At 39.3% G+C, this 27,284-nt stretch overlaps 1 protein-coding gene across 4 annotated transcripts in view; it reads right to left on the reverse strand.

The window, feature by feature from the left end:
• The window catches only part of LOC115760392 (synaptosomal-associated protein 25), a 298,733-nt gene that overhangs the window by 39,418 nt on the left and 232,031 nt on the right, over positions 1-27,284 (reverse strand). For all 4 annotated transcript variants that reach the window (XM_030701690.1, XM_030701692.1, XM_030701689.1 and 1 more), the window contains one exon: positions 14,397-14,525. In XM_030701690.1, the coding sequence (XP_030557550.1) occupies positions 14,397-14,525 (129 nt within the window). The remainder of the gene's footprint in view (positions 1-14,396; positions 14,526-27,284) is intronic.

Genomic DNA, 27,284 nt, shown 5'->3' on the forward strand with positions numbered 1-27,284 from the left:
GGAACTGAGTTCTTCCGCTGCAGAACATGCATACCTTAAGAGAGTGTCGACGATTCCAACGGCTTGATGCAGAGAAGCGTTTAAGTGATTACGCCTGTATTGCTCACCAGCGGTCCGGCCGGGTTAAAGCGGCACAAATCTTTTATGCGAGGCCGCCCCTTATCTCTACCAAAGAGCCGTGACTAATCCAACCTCTTAAGATTTGTGAGTCGCCTTTTTACGGGTCGTTGCAGCCACATTTAGTAACCCCGCTGTTGTTGTAGAACAGTGTTTGAAAACCGTGCGTTCCATGCATCTCCGTATCCCGAATTAGCGTGTCATTCGCCAAGCGTTTTACGCGTAGCATCACGCTTATTCGTGGCAAGAAATGAGCACATTCCTTTGATTTAACAAGGAGCTTTCCGCAATTATCATCCTCCATCAGCTATTAGCGGACCTGCCGTACTTCGATCAAGGTAATCCACGCAAGCATACACGGCAACTTTCGCAACATTATTTGGGAGGGTATGTTTATCCGGATATCATCAAACCTGCTTTCCTTCCCAGCACTAGAGGCCTTCAAATTGCACAGCACATACTTTCGGGCACACATTGTCATAAAGGAGTCGATATGTGCAAATCCATTGTAAATCAAGATTAACTAAATACCTATATCATTCGCTAGGATGTTCAGTGACCTGAGAAGTGTTAAGCCCAGCACAGGCTTGAGAGAGCACAGTTTAGGCTTAAAGGTCTACTATCGTCATCTTCCCCACAACACCTAAGTCTAAGCTACCCACCAGTGAACTGAGCAAAACAGAATACAACAATTCTCACTTTTATCATTTTATAAAACACCTACACCATATCATCATCAGACTTTAAATAATGAAACCATTTGAATTTCAATGAATATTTGCTTTTCTATATATCTATTGAAAAAAATATATAAGATTTATATATATTGCCTGTGAGCGATTAAACAACTAAAGGTTCTTGTCAATTTGTCTGCTATAAGAAGTTTTACAAAGTATAGTCAAAGGGATTTTCAAGCTCAACAACTCTCAAAAATATTACGTATCGTGATCGCTACCAAATAAGGCGGAAACTAAATTTTTAAACTGTTATAATTCGCATAATTGCAACGCCTGCAAACTGCATCACAAAACTTTGATCCATTAAAAAAATCTACACGCAGCCAGGTTCAAATTCTATATATTTGCATTTCAACGTTTAAGACTTAACTCGAAATAACAAGCTAAGTGGCTACTATATCGTTTTCAAAGTATAAAGGTTGCTGTTAGCAGAATACGGACTTTATAATGCCTGAAAGCCATATAAAAACAAGTAAGAGGTTCTAGTCGGGAGCTCCCGACTAGGGGATACCCTGAATCCTCTTCTTCCAATATCAAATGCATATATATATTTTATTTTAGAAGCTATATGGCAAGTTTGGTGACTTTAGCTCTTATAATTTACCAAAATTGCCCAAAAAACAGGAGATCGATATCGATTTTTATCGATTGCTTGGAAACGGAGTAAGTTATCGATTATCGGAAACAAACTCGATCTGCGCAGGCACTAGGAGAATCTACATCTAAAAATTTCTCTAGCTCTTATAGGTTCTGAGATCCTTGCGTTCATACATACGGACGGACGGACGGACAGATAGACGGACATGGCTAGATCGACTCGGCTATTGATGCTGATCAAGAATATATGCTTCCTTCTGCCTGTTACATACATTTGGATTTTGCACAAATACAATATACCCCTTTACCAATTTTTAATGGGTTCAGGGTATAAATACCAAAATATATGTTGAAATTCGAGATAATCTGCGATACCCCTTTGACACCGCTTCCTAGAACTTTGAGCGTTGCAGCAGCTAGCGTGCGATGTCCAAAAGTAGTCTCATGAGTGAGTGAAGCCCTGAACAATTTTATGTGAAACTGGGTGAAACTCCCTAAAACTCAGCAAAATAGCTCTTTTCACTATTTGTGAGCTTCAGGATTCGATCAGGGGGATCAGCCAAATTGTCGGATCTCTGCCAAGGGATGGATCCTGAAAAGCGCACAGTGAATGCTCGCCTAGTAACTTTTTGCCCTCTGCGATATCCATGCACTATTTTACGATTTCCGAAGGGGGTTCCGCGTTCTGAGTTACGTATGCAGCTCCAGAAAACAATGCAAAGGTTACCCTGGTTATGTCCATAATAAGTAAACCAATAAAGAAATTTTAGAAGTACTACTCCTACTTACGATGTGCATTCAAAGAACAAAATTAGCTGGTGCTTAGAGGTGCTGGTCACCTCCGACTTGACCACCGAAAATTTCCTGACCACCTTCGCGTAGTTGGTCGAAAATAGTATTTGTTCAGGAGATATAATCAGATATCGGAATAAAACTTTGTTGGCACATTAAAGCTTTTCAAAGCGACTTTCGCCAGGGATCAAAGTCAGATGTGACCTCAACTTACATTTACCAAAAAAAATTCCCCATGTTTCATCCAGGTAGGAGCTTCTCCCCCAAAATGTAGTTTATAAGAAGCGTGGGTTAATTATTTTGGATCATATGAAGTGTTTAAAGATTATTTTTTGTTAGTACTCAAATTTCTCTTAAGCAAGAAAAAACTGTTGTATGCAGCATGCCGAAAATAAAAGGTTTGGATTTTGCGTTTGCAGATATGTAAGGAGAGCTGCGAAACTTGTAATTGTTATATTTATTAACGATAAATTGAAAAACACAACATTAATTCATACTATATGAAAAATGATTCATATGTTAAAATGTGAACAAACAAGTTTTTCATACAATAACAGCAGCTATAAGATGATTTTTATTATTGAGGCGGAAAGCATGCCAAGTTAGATAAAAGAGGTTTTTAAACAACAACTGACTTCTTATTGATCATTCCTATCTACTGTGCTCTAATATATAATGGAGCGATCTGTCCCATAAAAACAACAACGGCTCAGCTGCGACCCAATCAGCAATGTAATATAATGTATAATGTATTTATGCAAATGTATGTAAGAGGCAGAAGAAAGCATCCCCGATCCCATAAAGTATATTTATTATTATTTATGATCAGCATCAATAACGAGTCGACCTAGTCATGTCTGTCTTGCCGTATGTATGAACGCAAGGAACTCAGAGCTAGGTTTGGAATATGCAAAACTTTAATAATGCATTTGTCATTTTGGGAAATACGAATATTCTATAGCATAAGAGAATCTGCTGTTGAAAATCTCATCAACCGGCTAAGAAACACAAAAGTTATTAAAGAAAATGTGGATTTGGGTGGCCACGTGTTTTAGGCTGCTAGCGCAAATTACAAGAAAGTTTGTATACATGACAAACACACATTCATGCGCCTCGATATTGAATTCGATCAACAGCATTGACAATGCGGTTGTTGTGGATTCTGCACTGTGGTTATATGCTGTTATTTAAATTCGTTTGTATTTCATAAGAATTAAATTGTTGGTGTGGCTGTTAATTAGATGCGTTTTTAGGTGGTGCAATCTGTCACAGGTTCGATTCCTAGTTCGGGAAATATGTTCTTTTCATTCCCTTGCGGAGGGTATTATAATTTTGTCGCGAAATGTGTAACGCATAGAAGGAAACATCTCCGACCCCATATCTTGATAAACAAAAATATTTTTCATACAGCAACTTTATTTTCGACCGATCGTTCCTATGGTAGCTATATGATATAGTTGTCCGATCCAGCTGGTTTTGACATATATGCTGCGTGCAACAGAAAAAGGGACTTCTGCAAAGTTTCATAAAGATAGCTTTAAAACTGAGAGACTAGTCTGCATAGAAACCGACAGACGGACAGACGGACATGGCTACATCGACTCGGCTATTGATAGTGATCGAGAATATATATACTTTATGGGGTCGGAGATGTCTCCTTCTGTGCGTTACACATTTCTCGACAAAATTATAGTATGCATGGGTATAAAAATAACCTTTTGTTTACTTTTAAGCTTCCTCGTGTTACAAGTTATTATAGCTTAATTCCACTATCCTCAAATAATGTTAAATTTTCAAACTTCACATGCTGTGGTTAAATTGGTAAGTACCCGTTGTCGGTCACATGTGAGTGGATAAACAGCTGAACGGTATATATAAATGTGGAACAATTATCAAAATATTCTTATAAAGATCTCAGCCGATTGGATTGTAAGCTAAAAAGATTCACACAAGCTCTCAATCAAGTAAATGTGTTCCAGCGCCTTAGATGATTGCAAGGAGCCTAACACAATGCCTTTTGAGGGCAGTAGAGTTTTTTGCCCTACCCATGACTAAAATTGAGTTTAGGAGTAGGAATACGGAACAAGATGGGCAACATTCCAAGCGGCTTGCAAAATCGGCGCACATCCTTGATGTCAAGGAAAGTCCTTATCAGTAGCCAGATGTCTGCTGCTATAGTTCTTGCCCAGCCGGCGTCTCCTGTTACTGCCTCCTCAATAGTTTCGGGAGCCTGGGCTGTGCTGGTCTATTCCGCTGCCTTCAGTTGCTTAGAGTTCATAAATCAATGGAGCTGCTAGTTTCCATCTTGTCACAGCTGCATAGGATAGCTATTCTACTTGTCCAGTAGTTGCTAGACGCGGAAAGTCTTCGGTTGTGGGCCCATGAGTTTTGTTGCTGTGGGCCAGGATTGCGTGTTCAATGAGCCACTCGCAGCCCTGTGCGATCGACAGTACGATGAACTTTGACAGTCTGCTTGTACAGCATCTTCTTCTAATAAAATGAATATGCATTGAGCTCGTGGTGGACGGTATGTCCCTTGCACTGCAGGACATCAAAGAGCTCACGGTAACAGTGGCATGAATGACTTTGACTATGACAATATTATGTCGAGATATTATCGTCGAGATTCTTGATGATAGCCCTGTGGTGGGCACATCATTAGCTAGAAGGCAAGAGGGTATATCTGTTAGAGTTATTATGGTCGTTGTCGCTCAGAGCATATGTGTGATCTGGACTAGAACTAGCAATGTTGGTGTTTTGCGTCGAGGAAACCTGTAACACAGTATTCCTTCTATTCGAATGCCTCCAGTACATGGTTGACGATTCGGTGGACCTCCTCGGAGCAGCCATAAGACTTCCTAAAGCCAAACTGATGATCCGGGACAAGGCGCGTGATCTTGTCGAGCTACCAAGCTGGTGCCTTTGTGTGGGAGTGCCTTGGCTGCTCTGCTGTCAATTAAGTCGCATCCACGGGTCTTCTTCAGCTCAAGCGTTTTCAGCTTGCTCTTTGTTGGGAGTGCCATCTGCAGTGGCGCATCAAGTGATTCAGGCACTTTACGGCGCTGTGCAACATGAAAGGGCGTGAAAGACGTCTCCAGGCAGTCAGCAAACGCATTGGCTTTCTTCTCGTCTGATCGAAGCCAGAGGCTAGAATAATCCATGATTGAGGAGGTAACAGTTGTTTGCCTTCTGGTGAGTTTGCACACTGAAAAGGTGCTGCCGTCCTGTCCAGCTGTATCCAGAAAACTGTCAAGGTTTTCCCTTCGGGTCCTAGCCAGCAGTCGTCGGAGACGGTTGGACGCGCTGAACATTACCGCCTTGGCAGAGGGATGTTCCGGATGTACAGCCTTTTGCCTGAGCTGGTCGAAGAGGGTTTGAAAGTGTGCCTCAGTCACTCTCAAGTGACTGTCTGAGGGCAGTATACTGACGCGAGGTAAAAGTCGCCTCTTTTGGATCCGAGTCGGATATCATCGGAATGCATGTACCAGTTGGAAGACGACTCAAGCGGATGGTGGGACAAGGACGACCTGATCAGTATTGCCGCTCCAAGTTAGCTGTTGTCGGAGGAATGTGGAATGTGACGCCTGGCACTCTGAGGGTGATACGGGAGGTGTATGCGGACAAAGTGGTGCCCCTTGTCTGTCGATTGCGCTGAGATGTTTCTTAGGACTATGCGGTATGGCCGGTTCTCTGTCAGTTGGTGGTGGTGGAACACGCAACCGCCCTCAAGAAAATGCCTTTCCACCCCTCGGTAATCATCAGAGTGACAGAATTGGATGATGCAGTCGCCAGAGTTGAACGCTCTCACGATGCAGGTGTTCGCGCCTACGATGCTGTCCAGTTTCTTGCAGAACGTGCCAAAGCTGCCGATTCCTGGCACAGTTATTCTGGGCACCTAAGTAGAAGGGCGCTCATTAAGGGGCGCCGTCTGGGTGGTTTGCAAGTGGGTGGCAAGCTTCTGATTTGCCGTTTATTGCCTGCTGACCCTAGCGCGTGCTGCGTGCGACGTGGATGGTCTATCATCTTCATCTACACCATTAGCGACGTTGTTATTGGCAGTTAGCTCTACCTCAATGTCCACGTGGCTTTCCTCTTCGTCACAGAGAGAACCGAGAACCGGATTGGATGCCTTGTTTGGCTTCGGTGGTGCTCGCCTTCTTGCGAGATATACTGGGCGAGAGAACACCACCTTCTCTTTTTTTAGCGGCGCCTTTTTTGGGCTTGAACGGTGGGCGTGTATTTGCTTAAAAGGGGATGGGGGTCCTGTAACAGGGTTCGGACTAGGGAGAGATGGGATAGAGGGGACCAGACAGCTGATACAACGTGCGACAGACGACGTTACCGTAGTCGCTCCTAGTGCCCCCGCACAGCGTAACGTATGGCGGTTGCTCATTTTACGGTGGGTTATAGATTGGAGACACTATGACTGGCATGCCAGCACTGGCTGTTCTCCTATTGGCTAGTGCTATGCTTGTGTTAGTGAGACTTGGCAAAAGCTTTCTCACGAAAGCTCTGCTCACTAACACACACGCACACGCTATGGCTGAGTATGGGCGGTCAGCTGAGCGCAGTTGAGCTTGGCTAAAGCTTGCTCTCTTACAGTCGCACGCGGTTGCACTTTTGTAAAATAACAAGAATTTTGTATTTTAAATGATTATATACGGCACTTTAGCTGTCAGAGGCAGCACTTTTAATTTGTCGCGCTCTACAGGCGCGATTTGTTTGTTGAGCCCTGGGGCGTGCATATGTAGTGTAACTCTCACTGTAAGTGTTCGCTTTTTGGCTGTAATGCACTGAACATACACACACATAGAAATGCAAAAACACGACCGACCACTGCGGAAGTTTAGGGCGAATTGGCATTAATTTGAATTGATAAATGTGTTTTACTAATATAAACTATGTCCCTTAATGTTTACTCTGTTCCAAGGGAGGCATTGTTATTATTAATATGTTTTGCCTTGTAGACTATGTTTTTATTGAATTGAGCTTATCATTAGCATGACAGAATCACGCCTCGACACTTCTATGCGATCAAATTGCTTACCAGTATTTTCAACCCAAGATGAGTAGATTTCGCAAAAATATTTCATCCATATAGCTCATGAAAGTCAGCAAAGACACTTCGCTTAGAAATTAAATATTGGGTTATATACTATATTTTAATTGCTTTGCTTCAGCCTTGGGTTACATGCAATTCATGCAGGGAAACTATTTGTTATGCCCTCGATACATTGATTTTTGATAACTGTCTTATAAGTATTGTTCAAAGTATTTAATGTTTGAGAGCTTCTAACTCACGATGAAGACATTTCTGATTGAGAAGTAGATTTCTTGTAATTCTAAATTCGAAATACTTTATAATTATTTGATGTATGTTTGATAATACGTAAAATTTTTTTTGATTCCTTTCCCAAGATCCTAGCTAAGATTTTTTGGTTGAATGCTTCCATTGATGTTTATTGTAATGCTACATCATTGTTTTCGATACAATTATAATTATAATGCTTTATTTTCTTTTTGAAATGCATTATTTGATTGACTTCGTTTAAATATAAATTAAATTATTTTATTGCGAAAACATATCGTATTGATATTGATGATGTGTTGACCAACGCCAGCGACAAGAGATAAAGAAAAACATAGATAATTAAAAGATTTATAGTTAAAGAGAGAATGGATAGCTTGGTCACATATACAGATAAATTATTAGATATTAAAGAGAAAAAGATTTCACTTAACAGCATATATTTTTTTAGTTTTCGTAGGTATGGCAAAGCATTGGGTTTCAAATATATAAATTTATAGGGCAGCAAATAGCTTGACGACGCCACCTCGTCCAGGGATCAGCTCAACGCCGTCTACCAACGCCCAGTTAAAATTTCTCGGCATCTGAATAACTAGAGTTCTTACTTTTAGTTGCGATACCAATATATGTTAATCATGCGTCACTAATCATTAAGGTACTAAAGGCAGCAAAAGTTAAGATCTGAGTCAGGTTTCAGCAGACAGAGGAATTTGCATGATCCCTGGTCTCACGTTTCTAGACTTGATAGTGTCACGGTCAGTTCAGCGAATCGCACGCCGTTCGTCCCTATCTTGGGGCGTTTCAAGTTTGTCCGATTGGTTGACAAAAGAGCTTATGATAACCTCAATGCTGGCGTTGCCTATTGATACAGCTGGCCCTCCTGTGTATACAGATTTTTATTCTGTGCGGGCTAATAGCTTTGCCATAAGACATAATCCCTGGAGAGTCTACAACCTTCCTGGTGAAAACGACGAGAAAAACAATTTTACTGAACTGGAACCGGGGGGAAACCATGGAACACAGTATGACATAAAGACTTTGGCTATCAAGTGGCGATTGTGGCCCCCGCTGTGATCTAGTGTCTTGCGATATTTCTAGTAGTTTAATCACTCCAAGAACTTTTGCTCTCTGCCATCTCAATAAAGAGGTGATTACGAAGCATATCAAAAGAAATGTGGCAATGTGGCTTCAATCACAGTGTGGCTGAACGACGTACTGCCGTGCCTATTTGGACGCTGTCTAGAGGTACAATTGCCTTAACTCTACTGGCCGGCAACCGCGGCTGCTGCATAAAATTAACCCAGCCATCGTCCCTGCTAGTCACCTGGCGAATATTACAGGCTCTTTGGGTCTTTGAGGTCTTATTTCCTTATGGGTGCCGACCGAACGCTCAATAAGAAGAGCTGCATGCGGGCTTGTTATCGGGGAAACTCCCTAATGTTTATTATATTTGGGTCCAGCTTACAACGCATGACCACTCACACACTTTCCGATGACACCACACAGCACAATACCAAATTATGTCCGAGCGGTTGAGCCACTGTGTTATAACGCATTCTTAATGCCTTGCCACAGAAGTATTGTGTCACCATATTTTTGGACTTTCCGTATGTGGGTGTTTTTAATAAGAATAAATTTTTCGTATGATTTGGTGGCTTTGTGATGGTAGCTCATTCAAGTAGTCCAAGACACATGGCAACTAAATTGCGACCTGGTATCAGCTTGATTTGGCCAACGCATAAAAGCTCGTTGAACAGGCTTGCTCCAAACAACGAAATTCGCGTTATTTATTTTTGCGGGATATTTCAGTTACTTACGTTTATATTGGAACTTTCCTTTTTATTATTTACCTAGTTTGGACTATTGCTCGTGAATAATCACAAGCGCGGTACTGTTACGGCAGACCTTAGGTAAGATGAAGCAGAGCTCGACAAGGTAGAGTTTAACGCAGAGGAATTATTTTTTTGTGTTGAAGAAAACGAGAGATAATAGCAAACAAAGGTGGAGGAGGGTCTGGTATTAAATCAGCTGTTATGGCAACCACTCGGTTGGTGCCTCTTCTTTATGCAAAGAGCAAGATTCTTTGTTTCTGTAAAACACGTGAGACAGATCTAAAGATTTCGGACCACAGTTACTGGCAAGACCGGCTTTATAGCTCGGAACACAGCCAAAAACAATTAAGTAAGTTGTAACAAGTGAGGAACTAATGTTGGTTCAAATTCTATTCTTGCCCACCTGGCCGTTTAGTTTCAATAGCATTTCTGAAGTTTTGCAGTGCAGCCATGGATTCCAATGTAGAAATTTCAATGATAAAGTCCTGCTCTTCTAGGCGTTCCCCCCTCTTTGTTTAATTTGCCAGATCCAATGTCTGCACTTGCACAATAATGCAATATAGCTGCTCAATCCCCATAGAACGTAAGTGCTTGTAGAATTTATCGGCGAGCCCATGAAGCAAAGTCACTGAACCAATGTGTGCCTGAAAGCCTAAGAATCGACTTTCAAATCAAAATTGCAACAGCTTTAAAGCCACAACATGGTTCACATATAAAAAAATTCTGTGAGCGAATTCTCTCTCGTTGATATAGAAGCAGCTCTTAACTTAACAAACTGATTTAGCACTGTTACTGCTGAACACTTCCTTCACGGAGATGCAACGCGAGCTTTACCGGGGGCGTGAGATTATCACCAACAATATCTCCAACTGATATCATTACGATCAGATCATGCCCATCAAACAGCAATTTTTAGCGTCGTTGGTCTTCGCCTTCCCAAAATCTCTCGGTTGGCCTTTTGGTTGTCATACATAATGAAAACAACGCCTATGCATTTGAAATTAGTGCGTAAAGAGTCAGTTGTTCGTGTCGCACACATTCGTACTGCCTCCAGACTCTGTTGTTTCTAGTTCTATCAAGGCATTCGGGATGTTTGCTGATATACCTCATTTGTATATTATTTATTTATTTCAATCAGATTTTTTACTATCAATTAAAATCAACTTATGCTAACTATTTTCTACATATGCAATTTAATGCCATAAGCACAAACACACATGTACGAAGCTTTACTCTTTTTCGAACTCAGTTAATTGTTTTTTTTATGTTCTGTACGCTTTTGTCGGAAACTCCCTTCAGCAACCGCTTCCACTTTCCCTTTCATTGGTTGCAATGTTCCCTGTGTCATCGACTAGTCCACAAGCCATCATTATCTGTTCGCTGCCCAATTTTCACCTTTAGGCTAGCGTAACGCGTATGTGGCAACTTATACGAGCAATAATAACACGAGCATCCTCAAAGGTTCGTAGGCCAAGTGCTCCAAGGAATGGCTAAAATCGTTAGTGGGTCATGGGTCCCATACCATCCAGTCGTCTGACGATATCGAAACCTTCGCCCCATTTGTCGTGGACAAGATCCGTCATCACAATCTTGGTCCTGCTATACGTCAGAAGTGACGGATTCGGCAAGGTGCTATGGGCAAGGCACATTTAGTTGGTATTTCCAGATAGAAGGCTACCGTAATAGAGCATAGATACGCTGACAAATCTAAGTTCTTTCCCAAAGGGCATTGTCCTTGATGTGTCCAGACCTTTAAATATTATTCACTGTACTGATCATCCTAACAGTTTACGAAACCGTTTCTACCGACTTCCAACAGTAAAGGGCACATTTTAACTGCGCATTTGAGCTTGGATACGCTTGGATACGTTTGGATACGCCTATTTATCATATCAAGTACCCCTTGCGCCTCACACCTTGGATCCTTGGCCCATCACGAAATGGGCCACTTTTACAAGTGGGGCCTTTTACACAATTTACGATCAAAAAGTATACCCGGATTCTGTGAAATATATAACACTTTTTCGTGTGGTAGCCTCTTCGACTGATTCGCACGAATCCTGCTTATGTTTTTGGAGCCGAATGGTATATTCGCACACGAGAATTCGAGAAGGACTTTAAGGTTTCTATGGTAGGAGACATCATCAACCAGCAAGCAGCAAGCTACATATTTAAGCTCCGCAATCACAATAACATCCTGGCAAGGAACCTGCTAAGAAGGCGAAGAAGAAGGCGACATCAAAAGACATATCCCATATACCTGGCCAAACGCCGCCTTTAATGAAGTAAAATTAAAATGTACACAAACATACACATTGTCAATATATAAATTAAGCTATCATTAACCAAAACTCACGCTGATAAAAGTTGCTAATCAAAATTAACAGAAAATTAGCTGGAAATAAAAGAATTTTAAAACTATAAAAAAAAATGTTTTTGCTCAAAAAGTGTGCAATTACCAGCCTGTTTTTTGAACTGATGCTACAATATAGTAAAATTCCTCATAGCATTTTACATGGTGGTCTGGCTCTAGCATTTATAAAATTAACAGGAGAAGCGAAATAATTATTGGAGTTTGGTAGGAATTTATCACCATGAGGTGAAGAATATGAGAGATGTTCCTAGGCATGGCGAAGTTGCGAACTCGCGACAGACCGCACCACTTGGTATGCCTTTACTCAAGAGCCACACCAATATTTATGTATTATTGAGGAAAAAAACAAATTAAAATAGTAGAACAGAAAACAGTCGCAATTACCATGCTGTTAGAATGCGATAGAATGCGAAGCAGACGCGCTTGAATGTGTGTGTGTACATGTATACAGAAATCTTGAAGTTTCGCTAACTGTGCCATCCAATCGCGCAGTTACATATAAATTTGGTTTTTTCTTAACCGATCTTTATGAAATTTTCTACAGTATATCTTATTGTACCAATAATTGATATTGAATATTTGTGTATTCAAAAAAAGTCAATTGCATTTAAATTGTGGCTTAAATTGGTTGGCAATAAAAGTTGGGTAATTAACTTGATTTATAGCTCTGCGGTGGTAGCGGGGAGGTGGCGATATGTATAAAATGAAAGATACTTGACATATATATAATATTCTAGAAGCAATATATCATGTTTGGTGGCTCTAGCACTTATTATTTACCCAATTTCCTAAAAAAAACAGGATGTCGATATCCATTTTTGTTCGATTGCTTGGAAACGGAGTAAGTTGTCGATTATCTGAAGCAAACTTGATCTGCGCAGGCACTAGGAGGACCTACCTCTAAAATTTCAAGTCACTAGCTTTTTTAGGTTCTGAGATCCTTGCGTTCATACATACGAATAGACGGACAGACGGACGGACGGACAGACGGACAGACAGACAGACGGACATGACTAGATCGACTCGGCTATTGATGCTTGATCAGCAGACTATATATAATTTATGGGGTCGGAGATGCTTTATTTACATTTAAATTTTGCACAAATGCAATATACCCTTTTTACCCATTTTCAATGGGTTCAACTAACTTGATTTATTGCTCTGGGGTGGTAGCGGGGAGGTGGCAATAGGTATGAAATAAAAGATACTTGAAATATCTATAATAATCTAGAAGCAACATATCATGTTTGGTGGCTCTAGCTCTTATTATTTACCAAAATTACCCAAAAAATAGGATATCGGTATCGATTTTTATCGATTGCTTGGAAACGGAGTAAGTTATCGATTATCGGAAACAAACTCGATCTGCGCGGGAGCTAGGAGCATCTACATCTACATCATGCGCGTCTGCTTTGAATTCTATCAGCAACACTGTAATTGCGATTGTATTGTTTTCTGTGCTGCTATTTAAATTCGTTTCTTATACTCATTAAAAATGGGTATAAGGGTATATTGTATTTGTGCAAAATCCAAATGTATGCAACAGGCAGAAGGAAGCATCTCCGACCCCATAAAGTATATATATTCTTGATCAGCATCAATAGTCCGTCCGTCCGTCCGTATGTATGAACGCAAGGATCTCAGAGCCTATAAGGGACTGAAATTTTAGATGTAAATGCTCCTAGTTCCTGCGCAGATCGAGTTTGTTTCCGATAATCGATAGCTTACTCCGTTTTCAAGCAATCGATAAGAATCTATATCGATATCCTGTTTTTGGGCAATTTTGGTAAAAAATAAGAGCTTGTCACCAAACTTGACATATAGCTTCTAAAATAGAATATATATATGCATTTGATGTTGGAAGGAGAGGGTTCAAGGTATCCCCTAGTCGGGAGCTCCCGACTAAAACCTCTTACTTGTTATACGTTTCATTTAACTTTCAATAAGTGCTGAACTTTAAATATTTTGGTGTATTTTTTCAAATCTTTTATTATTTTATTTTACATTGATTTATATGGGAATAATGGTTTTGCTTAACAAACGTTTTACATAACGAACAAATTTAAAGTCTATAGCTCTAATAGGTTTAGATATCCTTGCGTTCATACATTCGTACAGACGGATGGACAAACGGACGGACGGACAAGAATATATACATATGTATATACTTTATGGGGTCGGATATACTTCCTTCTGCCTGTTACATACATTTGCACAAATACATTATACCCTTTTTACCCATTTTTAATGGGTTCAGGGTTCAAAAAAAAGTTCCTCGACAGGACTCGAACCCGCCACAGACCGCACTTCTTGCTACCGCCTTTAGTCGGAAGCACAATTCGTAATGCTGTTAATAGAATTTAATAAAGTCGCGCATGAATGGTTATGTTTACATGTACACAATAATTTATTGCAATTTGCGCTAGCTGCAAACTAATAATTTCTGTTTCTTCGATTGCGAAGTCTTAAGATGATGGCTGAGAGACTAATTCGCAAAGAAAAAGATATTCGAAGAGACTGACATGTTTATATCAAATCGGCTGGGCTCAACGATGCCTCTTTCTACGCGTTAAATATTTTATAACTTTATTATAAAAATAAAAAGTACAACAGCAAAATTCATTAGCTGATTAACTAACCTGCCAATATACCCAGATTGAGCCATCATTCCACTTCTATCATCCATTACCCGTTGTGGTTGATTGTTCACAACTTTCCCATCATCATTTCCTTTCCATGTGCCGTCGTCCTCTTTAAATGATTGACTTCTGAAAAAATGTTATATTCTTGTTAATATATACATTTGCATATTTTGCACATTCTTTTATAAAGATAGATTAAAAGCAACTAAGTGGGAAGATTAAAAGGTACCCCAAATCCAGCGCGTTCAATCTTTTGAAGTTATTTTTATACCCTGAACCCATTAAAAATTGGTATAAGGGTATATTGTATTTGTGCAAAATCCAAATGTATGTAACAGGCAGAAGGAAGCATCTCCGACCCCATAAAGTATATATATTCTTGATCAGCATCAATAGCCGAGTCGATCTAGCCATGTCCGTCTGTCTGTCCGTCCGTCCGTCTGTCCAAATGTATGAGCCAAAGGATCTCAGAACCTATAAGAGCTAGAGACTTGAAATTTTAGATGTAGATGCTCCTAAAAAATCGATATCGACATCCTGTTTTTTTAAGCAAATTGGGTAAATAATAAGAGCTAGAGCCACCAAACATGATATGTTGCTTCTAGAATATTATAGATATTTCAAGTATCCTTCATTTCATACCTATCGCCACCTCCCCGCTACCACCATAGAGCTATAAATCAAGTTAATAACCCAACTTTTATTGCCAACCAATTTAAACCACAATTTAAATGCAATTGATTTTTTTAGAATACACAAATATTCTATGATACAATAAGATATACTGTAGAAAATTTCATAAAGATCGGTTAAGAAAAACTAAAGTTATACATTTTCTTTGGGCGAACGGCGGGAGATATCGAAAAAATATTCTGAATCAGTTTGTATAATACTATACAACCTCTACATATTAAACAGACTGAGTTATCGATGATTGAAAATACTGCGTTCTAAATTGCAGGTCTCTCGATTTTATAGTTAATAGAAAGACTTGAAACAAACTCGCAAAGCGTGGACACTAAATCATCTTATTATCTCTGATAACGATAGGGTCATTCATTAGGATCGACAGAAAGACAAACGGCGGACAAAGCTGTATCGATTTGGCTATTGGTGCTGAGCAAATATATATGTACCCTGCAGGATTAGAGATTCTTTCTTTATTTAAATACATGTGCACAAAAGCAGTATACAATTTTTTATACCCTTGCAGAGGGTATTACAATTTTGTCGTGAAATGTGTAACGCATAGAAGGAGACATCTCCGACCCCATAAAATATATATATTCATCAGCTGCCATAGGAACGATCGGTCGAAAATTAAGTTTTTGTATGAAAAAACATTTTGTTTATCAAGATATCTTGAACAAACTCGGCAATTATTAGTTTTACTAAGGTCCTCATAAATATGCAAAATCCTATTAAGATCGGAATACTATATCATATAGCTGCCATAGGAACGATCGGTCGAAAATTAAGTTTTTGTATGAAAGAACATTTTGTTTATCAAGATATCTTGACCAAACTCGGCATTAACTATTTGCCCTTGTCTTCTTAGATACGGGCAAAGCACTATAAGCATTATGAAAAGGTTGGGTCTGCAAGGGTATTAGATCTTCGGCGTGCCGAAGATAGCCTTTCTTTCTCGTTACCATTATCAATGGGTATATTTTGTACTTATTTTCTTTAGAATAAATAGATAATTCTGGTACAGCGGTAAGCCCATAATAAGTTGTATGTTTGAAACCATTTGCAAACCATTTATTAAAATTTTGTCGGCAACTATGAGGAACAGCGTCTTTCAGACTACTGCGGCGGCAAGTTGTGCTCGCCGTCCACGTTGCGGGCCTCCATTGTCAACTTGGCTGGATTGCCGACCGGAGAAGTACTCGCGACACCATCGCCCCCAGATCCTGTGCATGAGAGAAAATACATTGGATCATCGCCGCAAGCTGTTATGCTTGCTTAGCCCGGTAGTTCATCCGATTTTGGTGCAAATGTGGGTCGTTTATGGGGAGAAGCCCGTGGGTGTTCAGCGCACTCTGGCGGGGAAAGCTCCCCCGAAATCAGAACTCCGTTCCCGACGTTCCGACGGAACGGGTGCATCCCAGACTGTCCCTCCAAGACCGAAGTGAGACGTTCTATGCGTTTTTAATGTCGGCACTAAATTCTAGGGTCTGGATTCGTTTAACGATTTTGTTAGACACACAATCCAGATTCTGGTTAAAGGGTGATGAAAAAAAATCGAAAATACTCGGGAGTGATGAAAAAAATATACATTTGTTATGATAATAATGGTATAAGAAATGTTCGTAGTCTGGTAATCAACGAATGATGTAAGGCATCCAAAGAAGGTGGCAGCACAATAGTATTGTCCTCTTCCTTGTGAAAAGTTGATCCGATCTTTTGAATTGATGGCAGAATGGACATAAAAATTTTTTGGGGATGGAATTGCTCCCAAATGCCTAGAATATTATTATAAATTTGTGGACATTTCTGCAAAAAAAGTCAATCCCCAGACATCAATCCTATTGAAAACTCCTGGGGTGAAGTTATACGAGAAATTTTAAACATTATGGCAAAAAAAAATAAGATGATATCGTTTGCGCAAGGATGATAAAATAAGTCTAGAAAAATGACGGATATTCAGGTTATTAAATTTGTTTTACCAATTAAATACAAAAAAGAGCCAACATTTTAATGTTAATTACTAAGTAAATTGGGCAAACCTCTTATTCCAAACAAAGAAAAATTTTACTAGGCTAGGGTGGTTATATAAAGTGATCTGAGAGATCAATTGGATGAGACCTCCGAAATCTCCTCCACATTCGGACTCCCCCAATTCTGCGTGTCTTTAGTAGGCGCCTAGCCAGGTGATTTCGACGATTTCCAGGCAGCGTAATATAGTTCGCAGTCTGTATAATTATAGGGTTCCGGACTTTGGGCACTCTGAGTCCTTTTTCCAAATTGGAAGCTCGAATGTACCTGGGTGTACCAGATAGAATGCGGAGCTTTTTTGCTTGTAAAACCCCGATTTTCGTAAGACGTATTTTGCATTCGAAAGCATGTATTTTTTTTTTATTGTTTGAGAAGTTGGCTCCAGCTTACTTACTTACTTTTAGCGTAGCTACTTGAATCTTCGATTTATGGACGATACTAATGAGCTCCTTTCGTTTTTGGTTCGTCAATAAAACTTTTAAGCCTTCTGAACAACGAGTGCGAACTATAATACAGTCTCTGTAAGCTCTCATGGAATCATCATAGCAGTGTATTTCAATATGGATTTTTGGATAAGAATGGTTTAATACTGGTACCTATATTATGAGTAGTCTCTGGAAGTTTTGTATAAGTCCCTCCCGCGATGTCTGCAATCGCATTGGATATCAAGGAACTGCTATTATATACCATTATATGTAACTTTATTATATGTAATTTTATCTTTAAACATACTTATATTATGTAACAAATATATTCCATGTATGTTACTAAAAGTTACAGGTCAATTTCATTGAGTCTAGCAGCTCTTAAAATTTAAGAGATATGTTCACATAACAGGATTTCGATATCGACTTACTTAGATACTTAGAAACGGGAATAATTACCTATGATCGGAAACACAAACAAACTGCGTGGGAACTTACTAGTTCTAGTCCTACTGGACCTACGATCAAATTTCAAGTCTCTAGCTCTTTTAGGTACTGAGGTCGTTCTGCAAAGCCATTATATCTTTTATATCTATTTTCAATTGATTCAAGATAGTAAAACAACAACTGAAACAGTGCCAAACTCAGACGCTACCCGTAACATGGAACCGACCAAGTCGACCTCATAATAACAGGGTTCTGGGGGTTCGAACGAATTGGATGAATGTCCGGTGGCAAACAAAACATGTAGTCACTGAAGGACAAGCACGATTCACGTATTAATACGTAGCTCCCGCAAGTTCTTTAAGACTTAAACCCAGTAAGTTGTCAATTATAGCATACTTAAACTCCTTACGAAAATTGCGAATGAGCCGAGCTCTAACAGGCTGAAATGGCTGAAATAATTCACTTGCCTCAACCCGATGACACTTCGACAAGCTTCTAGACACGATTGCTGGTTCATTTGACATGACTAACAACGATATACCTCTCATCCTCAGTTTTTATAAAGACTGTGGTCAACCCTTGCATCAATATCAGTATGTTGAAAGGCAACCACGAGATCACCAAGACCACTGCACAACAGGTGTATTAACAAAGTATCTGAGAAGGAGGGGGCTAAGTATAAAGAATTAAATCAACAACACACAAATAAGGAGCTTGCAAGACAGAATTAAATCACTAAGTCCGTCAAGGTGTGAATAACTTCACCAAGTGAACGAGGACTAAGCAGTCATGATTAATTCAGATAGAAAGTCGTTAAAGTAATAGCTATAGTGGTTCTAATCCAAAGATCATTGCTGTTACATTGCTATGGGACGTCAGGTATGAACTCCTTCACCATATGGAATAATCAGGGGACAGTGTAGTTCGGAGAAAGTGTAGAAAATCGTTAAAGTGAAAGCTCTAACAAGGTCCTTATTGAGTTTAGGAATATCCCGTAGTGTTGCTATAGTGGCTCTTGAGCAAGGATTATTTTTTCATCGCTATGAGACGTCAAATACGATGGTGTTCTTCGCCTTAATACGACATCCAGCAGTAACGTCGAGAACGCCGAGAAGTAAAATTCGGAACATATTATGTTCGTAGCTGCCTGATGGGTGGTTACCCCTGATCACGAGCGCACGAGGCGGTGGTGGTAAGCTGCCGAGACCACCCGCACACAAGGCGATGGCAGAGAAATTCGATCGCGGATCGCAATTAAATACATATGTGTCCTGCTCGCTCACACGCTTTATTTCAAAGAGCACCTGCCAATAAAAGTTCATTAATACTGGCAAGAATGTCGCCGCCTATTCCAGTGGCTATAGGCGACCGCAGTTCGCAGTCATCCTGGATGCAACTATGGCTCGATGTCAGGCAAGATAGTTAACAGATGAAAGTATTTACTTACGATCTTAGCCGAGTAGGAAATACGGACAACCCACTTCAATTCAGCACAGCTACTATTTAACAAAGCTTAAAGTTTAAAGCTTAGATTTACTGTGGAAAGACAGTTTAATTGAAGTCCTAAAATTATATGATATTCTATAAGAGGCTACTACGACCCCCTCAGGTTTAACATCAAAATCAAATAAATAAAACTCCAATTGGCACCATCCACAAATATAAGATATAATGTGTACAAGAATTTCTGTACCCATGTGCACACATACTTTAATTTTGTTGTAATTGCAATTGCGATTGTATAGATAGTTTATTTAATTTTTCCATATAGATCCAATTCATAGAGTGCCTTAGTATGAGGCAATGAAAAATACTTCACTTGGTTGAAGGTGATTGCAAGGGAGAGGGGACACCTTCAACTTGTGGTAAATGAGAATAGAGTCCGGCGCAGGTTTACTGAGGCGGCATCGCGTTCCCAGAGAGGTGTTCGAAGGGGTGTCGTGTAGCTGTTTGATCAGCCAGTGGCGGATGCTGGGCACTCAACTAAACAACGGGGACTGGACATCCTCAACTTCTAGACGTTGACACAGCGGCAGTTGGCTCTAGATCCTGCTTTTTCTCAATCGGTGCATCGATTATGTAATGGTTCGTTACAAAGGCTTGGTTCTTTTCAGAATGGTCAGATACTGCGAGCGGATGATAGTCGGGGCGGTTTTGGTCAATTGCCAACCTTCGCCCACGAAAGTTGGCCTGATCTACTTTTTCGCCGGCTCACGAGGTTGGCTCAAGCTGCTCGTGGTGTCTCTCCGCGCAAGTCTGCCATTCCTCCTGGGTGAGCGCGCCTCTGTCAAGGTCCCGAACTACTGGCGAGAATTAAAGCTTAGTACGTCGTCTCGCGAATACTGTCTATAAATCGCTGTACCATGATGCTGTTGTAGGTAGCAGGCGGTAGTTCACATAAAACAGCTCGTCCCACGCTATCCATGTAAATTGATTCAGCTTGTGCGCCATAATAATTCAAACGAAGACCACAGTTGTTGGAATTTTTGCTCGAACCGCTGTTCTCCGGCATCCATCCGGCAGTCCGGATGCTCCATCATCTAATGATCGTTCACATGCGTCTAAGCGGTCGGCAATTATATCGACCAATCTCTCTGCTGCGCCTCCAACAACGTCGTCATTAATTGCTGCTGTTGCGCGGCTGTTGCTGGTGTTGCCTGCTGTTGGTGAGCCGTCTTTTTAGGCATTGCATTGTATTTTCGCAAATACAAGGTAGTACTCCACACCTTTTGTAATTGGCTTTGTAATAAATTAAATCAAATAATTTTTGCCAACAAAACACATGAAAAATCTCCGTGGTAGGGAAGCAACTATATGATAATTCAATAATTAATTAATTAATTAATTAATGTAATAATCATAATTATTGCTTCTAAATCGAAGTAAAATCAAATCATCAATATGTTGCAATAGTTTATGCAATGTTATGGAACAGCAACAACTTAAATGAAAGATCTAATTGACATAAATAAAGAAGTTATAATGAATTCTAACTTAGACCCTTTCCAATTCCGGGACTTATGAAAAGAGGACTTCAGTCCATGTGACCAATAACAAGGATTTACAAGGGATCGTCTCAAACATTTCTAGGCTCTTGGACGATCATGATAGGGTGGGGATACGCGGCCCCCGATTTCCATCTCCGGGGTAACTATCGTACACTATACATCCATAAATAAGTGCAGACCTACTTTTCTTTTCTTTTCTTTGTCTATGATGGCATGCTAGCCTTTGTCGTTTCAACTGATTGATAGGCGACCTGTTCCCCCAAAAAACACGCGAAATTTGTAAAAATTAATAACTTGCAAAACGAGCATTAACCATCTCGAATTTTTTGCCCGATGTACATATATTACAACTTTATTCTTTGTTTCAATGAGTTATTGAGTCCACGGTTTTCTCCAAGTCCGCTCTGCTCAACATCACAAATCAGATTATCGAAAATTCCTTATTACTAGCAATCAACATGTGTCTTATCCTTCTTATCTATCTATCTGTCTTTTGACATTCGGCCTCTCCTGACTTGTCGCTTTTGTACTTATACACCTCCTCGCTGACATCCAAGATTGGAATTAAGGCACATCATGGCTACATGTTATCACTAGACAATAGAGTTGTGTCGTTTAGTTCAGACCAAGTTTAATTGAACGGGTCATTAAAATGAACTACTGAACTTATTTAGGAATTAGTGAACTCAATCGGTCACTTAGTTCACTCGTTTAGCTATTCAGTCGGACCCTGTACTCGTTCAGTCGGTCATGAACGATACATTCTTGATACTCGTTCAGTCGGTCATGAACGATGTTTGCAACTCAGCAGTTCAGCCGTTCCTGAACGATACATTCTCTTGAGATATTCAGTTCTTAATAAATATAAAAGATAGCGTGATTTTAATTTCACTTTTGATTTGTTGAGTTGTATCAACTTTTAAGTGTCTGTTACCAATGGCACAGTATAATAAGAAACAAGTTAGAGGTTCTAGTCGGGAGCTCCCGACTAGGGGATACCCTGAACCCTCTTCTTCCAACATCAAATGAATATATATATTCTATTTTAGAAGCTATATGTCAAGTTTGGTGACTCTAGCTCTTATTATTTACCAAAATTGCTCGATCTGCGCGGGAGCTAGGAGCACCTACATCTAAAATTTCAAGTCTCTAGCTCTTATAGGTTCTGAGATACTTGCGTATGAAGCCATGTCCGTCTGTCTGTCTGTTCATACATACAAATGTTCATACATACGGACGGACGGACGGACAGACAGACGGACATGGCTATTTATGCTGATCAAGAATATATATTCTTTATGGGGTCGGAGATGCTTCCCTCTGCCTGTTACATACATTTGGGTTTCGCACAAATACAATATAGCCTTATACCCATTTTTAATGGGTTCAGGGTATAAAAATAACTGAACAGAAAATATAATCGTTCATGATCGACTGCATAACTGAACTAAGCGATTAGTTAATGACCGACTGGCTCGTTCATGACTGACTGAATAACTGAACGAGTGAACTAAATGACCGATTTTATGAAAATGAACGAATGAACTTATTCAGCAAATTGAACTAGAAATCCCCACTCTACTTGACAGTAGCGTCGTTGGGAGAAAGAATAATTGGGCAGATCCACAACAATGTAGCGTGCAATATACAATATGTACAATATAAGGTCCTTTAAATGCTGGATCGCTATTAAGCATCCGCTTGTCTAGGCATAAAACCAAGCAAAACCTCGTACCGCAACACCGTATCCGGCACAATTTTAATTCTGGTGTACGCCTGATACTCGCCTTTTTTAAACGCAGTTAAAATACACTCCATCGTTTCGACTATTGACTCGCCAAATCCTTGTCGCCGTTTTATCGACTGTTGTCTAACAACTCCCACGGGAACAGATGATTTTTTAATGATAGTATTATCGCTTCCTGTATCCACAAACGCCCTATTTGCGCCCTACTATGTACACTGTTTTCATGATCGGTGGATATCCTTCTTTGTTTGCCTCATTTAGCTGAGATACTGATGAAGTTTTCGATTTGCATTCCTATTCGTCGTGACCAATCGTGAGCATATCGAACATCGTGGTTTACGTTGAGGATCCACGCACTTAGTCGCAATATGCCCAAACTGAAGGCAATTGAAGCACTTGGGTCCTTTCGTTTTGGCCACGCTGCCACTAATATCTTCCACCTTTGCTTTGTCGAACGCTTATGTGCATTGCTGATACGGACCATATGCCATCATATTCTCCCATGATTTAAACAGCGCAGATCATGTAGCTAAATTCATCGCCAATAACGCTTTCGTCGACTCCTAATATACCAATCGATGGCTCATCCATATTGGCTCGACGTTCTAATGCCAGCATTGCATAAAAGTACTTGATCGTTGACTCGTTATGCTTGTGTTTCCGTTGAATAGTTTGCCTGTGCACATCTGCCATATTAACCACACTTGGAAAATTCTTTATCAATGCGTCTTTAAATATGTGCCCTGTATGATACACTGACTGTGCATCTTACAAATCCTTTGCTAGGCTGCACAGAAAATAAGATAATACCGCCACTCCCAATTATACACTCGTTGTAATTGCTCTACTTTTTCGATAACATCAGAACAATTTTATATGGCCTTTTATTGGATCGAATTCTGTTAAAATTTCAATAACATTCTCAATGTTTACACCACTATCTATCGCCCCTAATGATGCGCTTTCGTATTGTGGTGAAATTCTGCGATCGTGCTGCTCAGCCGTCGAAAGTTGTGCTAACTGAACCCTCAGAGCTTGCATCACTTGTGACAAATTTTTTACCACCCATTTAAGCTCATCTATCTGTTTTTGCATATTGGTGCTCTGATTGTAATCGTCAAGGTCATAATCGTCTAGGTCTAATTCATCTGACCCCAACACTCTTGCGAGTTCCTCAACTTTTACTTGTTTATTTCCTGTGATTGGAATAATATAATAACACCCAACTCAATAACACGTTATTTATTTAATTTAACAATCATTTTATTACATTTCTTGCCAAATTACATGCCAAAACTATGTTCTGTCCTTTTTTTCTTTCTTGATGAGCATACACTCTCTTTCTCAGTCTATATGAACAACCGATTTGCTTTGGCTCTACGTAGCCGTTTACGTCTTCCGTTGCGTCGTTCTCCTTTTGTCTTCTTCGTCTCTTATTCTTACTTCTGCTCATAAGAAAATTTTCTGTACACTCGCTTTTAGTTTTGCGAAGCATTTGCATCCCACTTCTGATATTGTCACAAACTGTATATATTTTTCAGGATGGTTTTTCATACATTCCATACCTTAAATTATTTATTATTATAGTTTATATTTGATATACATATACTTCAACTCTATTCTTTGTTTCAATGAGTTACTGAGTCCGCGGTTTTCTCCAAGTCTGCTCTGCTCAATATCACAAATCAGAAATAAACTTCTATCTTGTATTCCTATCCATCTGTCTTTTGAAAAAAGCTATACACAAACTCTTAATGAATAAGTGTTTCAGCGATTTGAGAAATTCCACCCACAACAGTGGTTAATTAGAAAAACGCTTGTATGTACTTTTTTGTTTAACATCCGATCGGCCTCAAACTTTATTTCAAAGATCTTTGTTAAAATTCATTTGAGGGGCTCTTAACACTTTTCGAAAATCTATTCCTCCTTGGTGGAAATAAAGGTCAACGATTTGGTGAGTGACGTTTCGCGCTCAAAGTCATTTTAAAGGAAAAATCATTTAAGACATGTTTTATATTTTTTGCAAAACCCGCTAGTATAGATATATATATATATATATATATATCTTGCCCAATGTCAATGTATGCATATATATTTATATGCATACAAACGTTTTTTGCTCCAAATATATATAATTAAGTTTTACGCGTTCAGTTAATGTAAAAAAATATATTTCAATCTATTATTTTCACTGAAGGTTACTTATGTTGAGTACAATCCGCTTTGGTTACCGAATCTGAACTAAGTTATCTAACCATTGCCGTCGCTTAACAAACTTCGCTTTGAGAGAGCTTGACTCAAAATTGAGTGAAGTTTGAGCCGCGTCAGCAATTATGCGTGGGATAATGCTCTGGTGGCATTGACAGTGGCGTGATATTTAGGGTGAATTGTTTATGTCTACCAAAGGGGACAGTTTGATCTTGCCCAATGTCAATGCTATCACCAGGCTCTTTGTTTACAAGAATTGGAAATGTTTATACTTGTGCTTATGAGTTAAGTTATATTAAAGGGTGGGTGCGACTATGGATATGTCACTCCCCCAACCATTAAAAAAGAACCTGTCCTCAGGTGTTTAAGTTTGGGTATAGTGTAACATTTTCTTCTTTTACAATTGGTGTATCTTCTATTATTGTAGATGTTTCTTCTGCTTTTGGTTTATTATATTTTATAATTAATTTCTTGGGTATGCTTTAAACTTATATGTTAAATACAGTGTTAAACTCATTAATATGATTACAAATATGGTTATTGTATTTATCTGGAATACTTTGTTAATTTTTGTGTGTTCATTTATATTTTGTTTCGTTTGTACAAACGAAAGTGGTTTTAATTTTATAACATCATTGCTTACGTAAATGCTTTGAGTATAATCTAACATATTGTTTAAAATTGAAATTTCATTTATTTGCAGTGAACAATTAAAGATTTTTATACCCTTGCAGAGGGTATTATAATTTTGTCGTGAAATGTGTAACGCATAGAAGGAGACATCTCCGACCCCATAAAATATATATATTCTTGATCAGCATCAACAGCCGAGTCGATATATGTCCGTCTGTCCGTCTGTCTGTTTCTATGCGAACTAGTCCCTCAGTATTAAAGCTATCTTAATGAAACTTTGCAGTCCCTAGCTGGATCGGGCCACTATATCATATAGCTGCCATAGGAGCGATCGGTCGAAAATTAAGTTTTTGTATGAAAAAACATTTTGTTTATCAAGATATCTTGACCAAGCTCGGCATTAACTATTTTCCCTTGTCTTCTTAGATACGGGCAAAGCACTATAAGCATTATGAAAAGGTTGGGTCTGCAAGGGTATCAGATCTTCGGCGTGCCGAAGATAGCCTTTCTTTCTCGTTCAAATTCTATTTGTCGATTATAATAATTAAATGGTCTTTCTGTGATTTGTAAATGGTTAGTGTTGTCTTCTTGAGCACTATGTATGGTTGCTCTTGCTCTCTTCGCCTAAGAAGTTTTCGTTTAATTGAATTCTGGACAGAGCTTCTGCCACATTATTTTCTTTTCCTGGGACGTATTTTATTTGGAAATCAAACTCATTTAGCTTAATTTTTCATCGTTGTAATTTCATGTTAGGTTCTTTCATGTTATTTAACCAGACGAGTGGTCTGTGATCACTAAGGATTTGAAATTGTCGACCAAAAAGATAGGACCTAAAGTATTTAGTGGCCGAAACGATTGCTAGTAATTCTTTTTCAATCGTTGAATAATTTATCTCATGCTTGTTGTGAGTTCGACTTGCATAGCATATAGGCTTATGCTCTTGCGAAAGGACGGCCCTTATTGCCATATTACTCGCGGCAGTAGTTAATGAAAATGGTTTTACGAAATTAGGGTATATCAAAATTGGGTCGGATGTTATGAGTACTTTTAGCTTTTCAAACGCTAATTCGTAGTCTTTGTCATTTATATTGATTTTTGGTCCTTTTTTTAATTTAAGTGTTAATGGATTTACTATATTAGCGAAGTTTGGTATAAATTTCCTATAGAAACCACATAAATAATAGAACTGATTTAATTTCTTTTGGGGTTTTTAGAATTGGGAATTTGACAATTGCTTGTATTTTGTTGGGATTTGGTTTTATACCCTCAGTTGTGATGATGTGACCGAGAAATTCAGTTTCTTTTCTCATAAACTCACATTCATCCAACTGTAGTTTTAAATTAGCTTCTCTAAGCTTCTCAAATACTTTTTGTAGCGACAAAATGTGTTCCTCCAATGAAGTGGAAAAAATGATAATGTCGTCTAAGTAGACCAGACAATCCTTAAAAATTAAATCTTCTAAGAGATTGTTCATACAACGTTGGAACGTTGCAGGTGCATTTTTAAGACCAAATGGCATGCGAGTGTACTCGCAATGGCCATGTTTAGTTGAAAATGCGGTCTTGGGTATTGAACCAGGATCCATTTGGAGTTAGTGGAAGCCTTAGGCTAGATCAATGGTTGTGAAATATTGACATTTTCCAAGTTTCTATAATATTTCATCCATGATCGGGATTGGGAATTTATCATTAATAGTTA

This window comes from Drosophila novamexicana, unplaced genomic scaffold (assembly GCF_003285875.2).
Source record: "Drosophila novamexicana strain 15010-1031.04,08,12 unplaced genomic scaffold, DnovRS2.1 tig00000434-arrow-pilon, whole genome shotgun sequence".
Taxonomy (NCBI): Eukaryota; Metazoa; Arthropoda; class Insecta; order Diptera; family Drosophilidae; genus Drosophila; species Drosophila novamexicana.